The sequence below is a fragment of the Manihot esculenta genome, chromosome 16 (assembly GCF_001659605.2).
Source record: "Manihot esculenta cultivar AM560-2 chromosome 16, M.esculenta_v8, whole genome shotgun sequence".
Lineage (NCBI taxonomy): Eukaryota > Viridiplantae > Streptophyta > Magnoliopsida > Malpighiales > Euphorbiaceae > Manihot > Manihot esculenta.
In genome coordinates, this window is record NC_035176.2 from 32,497,377 (window position 1) to 32,504,655 (window position 7,279).

At 28.7% G+C, this 7,279-nt stretch overlaps 1 protein-coding gene across 1 annotated transcript; it reads right to left on the reverse strand.

Moving 5' to 3' along the window:
• Nucleotides 1-1,145: 1,145 nt before the first annotated feature.
• On the reverse strand, nt 1,146-4,473 carry LOC110603648 (myosin-2 heavy chain, non muscle). The gene is made up of 2 exons (XM_021741461.2): nt 4,061-4,473; nt 1,146-3,609 (listed from the first exon to the last, which is right to left on the reverse strand). Exons 1-2 carry the CDS (start codon nt 4,112-4,114, stop codon nt 1,342-1,344), a joined length of 2,322 nt encoding a protein of 773 aa, XP_021597153.1. The 5' UTR covers nt 4,115-4,473; the 3' UTR covers nt 1,146-1,341.
• Nucleotides 4,474-7,279: the final 2,806 nt, after the last annotated feature.

Consider the following 7,279-nt stretch of genomic DNA (forward strand, 5'->3'; position numbering starts at 1 on the left):
AGTTGGAAAAAAAAAACCTAGAAATTTAATACATTGTAATTAATGGTATGCAAAAATTCATTTTTAGAGATAGCAAAAATATTTTTCTTTAAAAAGAATTTCAAATTTTGAAAACCTCTCATTATTTTAAAGGAACTTCCCAGTACTTCCAACAAAAGACTTGGTTCTCATATGTAGATTTATAAGATTCAAATCATTGAATAATTAAAATTCATTTTCTTTAAATTAAAATCACTTAATTAACTCAATTGATTTTGAATGACTAATTTGAAATTTTAGGTAACATCTAAATTTTTGTTTATTGGAAGCGTAAGAGAGGGAGGAGGGAACCATAATCTCCCCCAAATTCAACCTATACAACTAAAGCTAGACAACGTTGACCAGCAAAATTTAAATTGATATCTTAATTATAATAAAATTTTTAGAAATTCAAATCAAATGTATTGGATTTAGAAGTACTTGGTAAGCATTTCTTTTACTTCTAAATCTTTTTTATATATAAAATACTTTAAAAACAGAGAGAAGCAATTAGATTATATTGGGAGAGCATAATTGTTACATAATGAATAAATAGATCTTGTTAAAATAAGCATCCATCACCCAAGTATGGTCGGTTGAATTGCATACCATGGATGTCAAAGAATCCATCTATTATCTATCCATGAAAAACAAACATCAGACTAGATGGAGCTAGATTGTGACCACTTTTACACTGCAGAAATAATCCACTGACCAAACACAAACTTCAATGGAAACTAAAATTGCAGCCATCTTTTTTCAAGTTTTATGTACAACTCACTATGAGCTCTGCTTCAGTATACACCATAACTCGGTAATTATTAGTTTGATGCCTTAGCAAGTTGTATAGTTGACACCACCATGATTAAGACTCCAGAACCCATTTTTAGAGCCATACAAGTAACATGGTCTGAGCTACATTCTTATGCTGACACCTTAAACAAATAGAAAAGAGAACTAAGTTATGCCTGAAAGGGATGAATTTATTTCGTACCTGATAACCGGAAACTCCAGTCATTAATGACCTTAATGAATTTATTAAAGAAGCCCCTTCCTCTTCCTCCTCATCTTGCTTCTCTTCTTGTGCATCTTTGTTATCAGATCGCCAATAGTGACATGTAACAGAATTGGAAAGAATTAATTGGATTAAAAGCTTGTGTAGAAAAAACAAGTCTCAGTTTACATTCATCATACAGCAAGAATCGGCACTACTAGAATTGACTTGATAGTTGACACCCAACAAGGTTATGATCACATTCTGAAGAAAATAGTTAACATCTATATGCCTATACACAGAATCAGGTGACTAGCTTCACTATCCCATTAGGCTTCACCAACAACAACACCAGCTTCTTTCACCAGCTGCTCAGTCAAAGCTGATAATCGAGCAACTCCTGTTTTAACCTCCTTCAAACATTCATTGTTCTCAAAAATGCTTATCTTAGAATCAGAGCTACTTTGTGTGAACATATCAACATTGTCATCAGCCTCAACGCTTAGATTAGCTTTATTCAGAAGTTCTCGACTCATCCCAGCAAGCTTTTGTAGAGCACAGGTTGCAGCTTCTACTTCCAGTTGAGCTGCCTCTAGTTGAAGCTTCTCGATAGCCCAGTCCCCAATACTTTTCTCACCAATTCTCTCTTGTGCCAAAGAATAGAGCTTATTCAGATCATTAGCATCTTCAAGCATTTCATCCTTGATTCTTTTTAGTTCCTTTTCCTTGGAATCTAATCTCCCCAAAACGACTTTAAGCTCCTCATCTTTGATTGTCAGAGACCTCTGTGCAGCTAAGACTTCCATTTCTTTCATTCTTAAGCTCTCTCTGGTCAGCTTGAGCTCACCTTCAAGCTGTTTCTTCTGCAAACTAAAATCATCACTTGTCTTGTCCAATGGCTGTCGAATTAGTTCCAAGTCCATGCTCCCAGATGGCCTAACTGCATTATAATCTTCATCCTTAACAGTGATAACCAGTTTGTTTGTGAGATCTACAATGCGTTCCACTACAGTTTCAGCTTCAGATATTTTCAGCCTTGCATCATTCAGCTCATCTTGCATCATCTGAACACGCTCCTCTTTCTCCATCAGCATATTTGTGGCTTGAATTAGTTGGTCTTCTTTACTGCTCAGGAGCATCTTTAGCTCAGCAACCTCCTGGTCTAATTCCTCCAACTTCTTCTTTGCATCCAAGAGTTGCAAATCTTTCTCCTCAGAGAGAAGCTGAAGAGAACACTGCACAGATTTCAAATGCTGAATTTCTAGCTTAGCCTCCACCAATTCTGACTCTTTAAACTGAAGAATATCATGCATTTCACCAAATTCAGTATTTTTTGCCGCTAGTTCCTGCTGCAAATAAGACATCTCCTGCACCATCTGCTCCAAAGAAGATTTCTCTTTATTCAACTCCTCACGTATCTCTTCCATGATCTCCTTCTCCAAGGATAACTTTTGTTCAAGCTCCTTGTTTCGAGCCTCTGCAGCCCTAAGTTTTCCTTTCTCACTCTCAACTTCCATTTGGGCATCTTTTAAACTAGTCATGTAAGACATTACACTCTCCCTCTCTTCTTCAAGTTCCAATAGCTGCTTTTTTAATAGCAGGTCCTGTTCTTCCATTCGCTTTCTAGAGAATGCCAGAGATTTCTGCGAAGAAACCAGCTCACTTCTCACATCAACTAGAAGCTTTTTCACCCTTTTGAAATCCTTCATAGTTTCATTAGTTTCTACCATACGTTTAGATGTTTCATTTGCCAACCTCTTCAGACCCTCTTGTGCTATTAACCATTCCATTGCCTGCTTCTCCAAATTGGTCTGTACAACTTTTAACTTCTCCTCTTCAACTTTTCTAAGAGCCACAGAAACTTCCAATTCTTTTTCTTTCTCTTGGAGACCTTTTTTGAGTCTTTGAATCTCAATTTCTTGTTTCTTTACAACTTCATTGGCCTCATCCAAGAGTTGAGCCTTGTATTGCAGTTCAGAGTCCATTTTAGCAACCTCCTCGCTCTTCTTTGTCAATTCACTTATCTTTTTTTCAATTTCATGTTGCTTTATAAGTAGTGCAGATTGTCCAGCAGCCACCTCCTCCTCCCTCTCCTTAAGTTGAAGCTTTATATCTTCAATCTGCCTGGCTTGAGAAGCTAGGTTGAGATTGGCCTCTCTCAGCTCCCCTTCTAGTTTTTCATGCTTGGAATGTGCAACAGCAATTTCTTTTTCACGTTGCTGCAACTCCTGCTTTGCAAAGTTTAAATCATTGTGCTCTGACAAAACCTGTTTCTCTGCATGTTGAAGATCTTCTTCCTTCTTCCTCAAGGCATCCAAAACAGCCAGAAGATCAGACTCAAGGATTTCGAGGTTAAACCCTGGTTGAACATCCCTGGGAAGCTGAGAGTCACTGGTCATTTCTTCTTCAAGTTTCTTTGTCTGTGCAAACAATCTCTCAAGAAGAATCCTTGCAGGTTCAGTTGCCCCATTGTCATTAATGCTCGACTTGCTGCAATTTAAGACTGATTTGACAATCCACTTTGAAGGTCTTATTATTTTTCCAGTTGTTATAAAATTCACTCTATTCTGCTTCACATTGAACCTCAGCCGGAACAACTGCACCAAAACATTTATATTATTTCAATATAAACCTACTAAACTTGAAGCCTAGGCACAATTTTGACAATGTTTTTGGCTGGAATCCAATTTATACTTCTCAAATTTTTATAAAACCCATTAAATTTTAATTAAAATGAGAGTCCACCTACAACAACAGCAACTAATCCTTAATCCCAAACAACGAGTTTTAACCATAAGAAAAGTGAAAATTTCCTATTGTCCATGCATTATCATACCAAGAAAGCACCAGCATCCTACAACCCAGAAAAGTAGGAAAATTTTGCCATCACTAAATAGAGAATAACTAATTACTTGATTAGAAAAAAAGTCAATTAACAAATAAAAATCCATATTGACCCTAACAATTTCTCAAACCCTAGCTTCTCTAATCATTTAGGACGATACCCCCGACCCATGTGGGAAGAGAGAGAGAGAGAGAGAGACAGACCTTCGGGTAGGTGTCCGCTGGAAGATTGGAAAGAATAGCAGAAGAAAACCCCATGTGGCAGAGCTATTACCAAAGCCACATGCTCCTATACGCAGAAACTGTATCTAGAAAACGCCTGGTGGCGGCCGTCGCTTCACTTGGCTTTTCAAAAACAGAACCTCCTCAACCATCCTGATCAGAAAATTTCAGTTGGAGCTCAGTCGGCGCAGAAAGGAGAAGACAGAGAGCGTACTCAAGACTGAACGCGACTCTGGAAGAAAACGCAAATGGCTGCCATGGCACGCAAGGTCCGTTTGTTCAACTCAGCATGCCCCACACGTGGTTCGCTTCTTCGCCACATCGTAAAGCAATACTCGGTGCCGCAGCTTTTTAAAAGCCATTGAGCATGATTTGATTTTAGACGAAACAACGTCCACTAAATAAGGCAACAGCATAAGACAATATATATATATATATATATATATTATTTTAAAACTTTGTTTTTTAAAAAAATTGTTAATATTTAATTATATAATACCTTCAATTACTAGTTTTAATAAAAAAAAATAACTGTATACTTTTAATGTAATTTAATTATATTTTTATTATTCAATCCTTTTTTTCTATATTAAAAAACATTGTTAACAAAACAATATTAACGGCATAATATTTTTTTATCTCCTAATTTTATCTATTTTTTTAATTATTTTAAAATTATTATTATTTTATTATTATAATAATCTATAATTTAATTATTATTATTTTATTTTATTTTTAAAAAAATATTAAAATATTTTTTAATATTTAATAAAATTTAATGTCTTTAATATGAATATAATTGAAAAATTAAAAAAATATGTATGAAAAAATATAAATAAGAATTCAATTTATTTCTATTCTATTAATAAAATTTAATTTATTTTTATTTATTAAATAATTTATTTATTTGAAATAAATTTAAATATGATAAAATTTAATTAATCTCTTTTATATTAAATAAATTGATAATAATATTTAAATTGATTTAATTTATTCATCATCATTATCATTTTAAACTAAATATAAATATTTATTCTTATAAATAATAATTATTTTTATCACATTATTAATATTTTTATAATATTTAAATTTTAAATATTACATATTTTTTATCATTAAAAATATAAAAATTAAATTTTTAACTAACAAAATAATATAATGAATTTCTGAATATTAGTATTAAATAATTTTAATGAAATTATTTCTAGCAAAATTTTAATAATTTTGGCATGATTTATTGTTAATTTAAAATTAATTTTTATAAAAATTTAAGAAAATCAAATTCTTATACTATTGAAGAAAATTATATTTGTTCAAATATATATATATATAATAATGTAGATAAAAATTATGAGAGAAAAAAAATTAAATTTAAAATTTAAAATTTTATTTTACATTGAAAAAATTTACCATAATCTATGCATATTAGAAGAAAATATTAAATATTAAAATTTATTTTTAAAAAATTTATATAATTTTTAAAAAAATAATATTATTGTGCTTACTTTTTATTTGATATTTATTTTATATGTGTATTTTACCGATAAAAAAATAAGTACATAAGCATATAGAGTGTTATATTTAAAAAAATATTTAATATAATACTTAAATATTTATTATTAATTATGGTATAATTTAAATAAATATAAAATTATGATGGTGTAAAAAAATTCTCATTATAAATAATAAGTCTTAATTATACTAATTTCAATTTTAATTAATTTTTAATTTAAACTAATTATTTTTCGATGATAATTTCAATTGTGGTTTCCAACAAGTCCTTAAAATTATCCTAATGGGCCTCAAACACTGAAACCCACCACACACCCAAATCTCCAGTTTAAGAATTAGCAACATGTACGGTGAGTAGTATTCGGTTCATACCGAAAAAACCGATCGAACTGAATCGATTTAAAATTTTGGTTCGGTTTTTTATATATTTCGATTCGATTTGGTTTTTAATTTCAAAAATTTCTGTTATTTCGGTTTGGTTCGGTTTTGATCAGAAAAAACCGAAAAAACCGAAGTGAACCGATTAGTAATAATAATATGTTTTTTCAATAATATATAGAAATTAAATCATATTAAAATTAAAATATTTTAATTAAATTTTAAAATATTAAAAATAAAGTGTAAAAAATAAAAAAATTATTAAAAATCAAAACTAATCAAACCGAACTGAATCAGATCGATTCGATTTGATTCGATTTTTAACCAAAATCGATTCGATTCAGTTTTTATAAACACTCAAATTTCGGTTTTCGGTTTATTCGGTTCGGTTCGATTTTAAACCGAACCGACCGAATGCTCACCCCTAGCAACATGGTGAACACGATGACTTATCGATCCGTTGGATTTAAAATTGAACGGAATGTAATAAATTAAAAATTAAAATTTTAATATTTATAAAAATTAAATTAAATTAATTTTAATTAAAAATTAAATCATATTGAATCGATTTGATTTAAACAATTTAAAATTTTAATAAATTTTTTATTTTTTATAATAAATTTAACTGTTTTTATTTTAGTTAAAGAATTTATTAAATATAATCATTTCTATTTAAAATATTTCCTTTTATTTAATACAATCGATAATTTTATTTTAAAAAAAAACAATGTTAACAAAATAATATTTACAGCATAATATTTTTTATCTCATAATTTTATCCAATTTTTTAATTGTATTTTAAAATTATTATTATAATAATATATAAATTAATTATTATAATTTTATTTTATCTTATTTTTTAAAAAAAACTTTAAAATATTTTTTTAATATTTTATAAAATTTAATGTCTTCAATATGAATATAATTAAAAAATTAAAAAAATATGTATGAAAAAAATATAAACAAAAACTCAATTTATTTCTATTCTATTAATAAAAATTTAATTTTTTATTATTTTAAAATTTAATTGAAATATTTTAACTTTAATATAATATAATTTCTCTATATTATTAAAAATAATATATTATTATCATTAATTAATTTAATTTATTTTTTTATTTTTTTATTAAATTCAAATTAAAATAATCAAAATTTTTAAAATTAAAAATTAAACTAAATTAAAATAAATAAAAAATTAAATTAAATTTTAAATTAATTCAATTGAATTAATTTTTTTATTTAAATTAAATACTGCTCACTAATTAGGGTTAGGGTTCAAAATTTCGACAGTAAAATCAAGGTGTAAATTAA

Bases quoted from the DNA above. Each gene is read 5' to 3' on its own strand.
- LOC110603648 (XM_021741461.2), bottom strand. From the start codon at position 4,114: ATGGGGTTTTCTTCTGCTATTCTTTCCAATCTTCCAGCGGACACCTAC. The intron at 3,610-4,060 runs GTCTGTCTCTCT...GTTTTGGTGCAG, and splicing joins CAGCGGACACCTACCCGAAG to TTGTTCCGGCTGAGGTTCAA.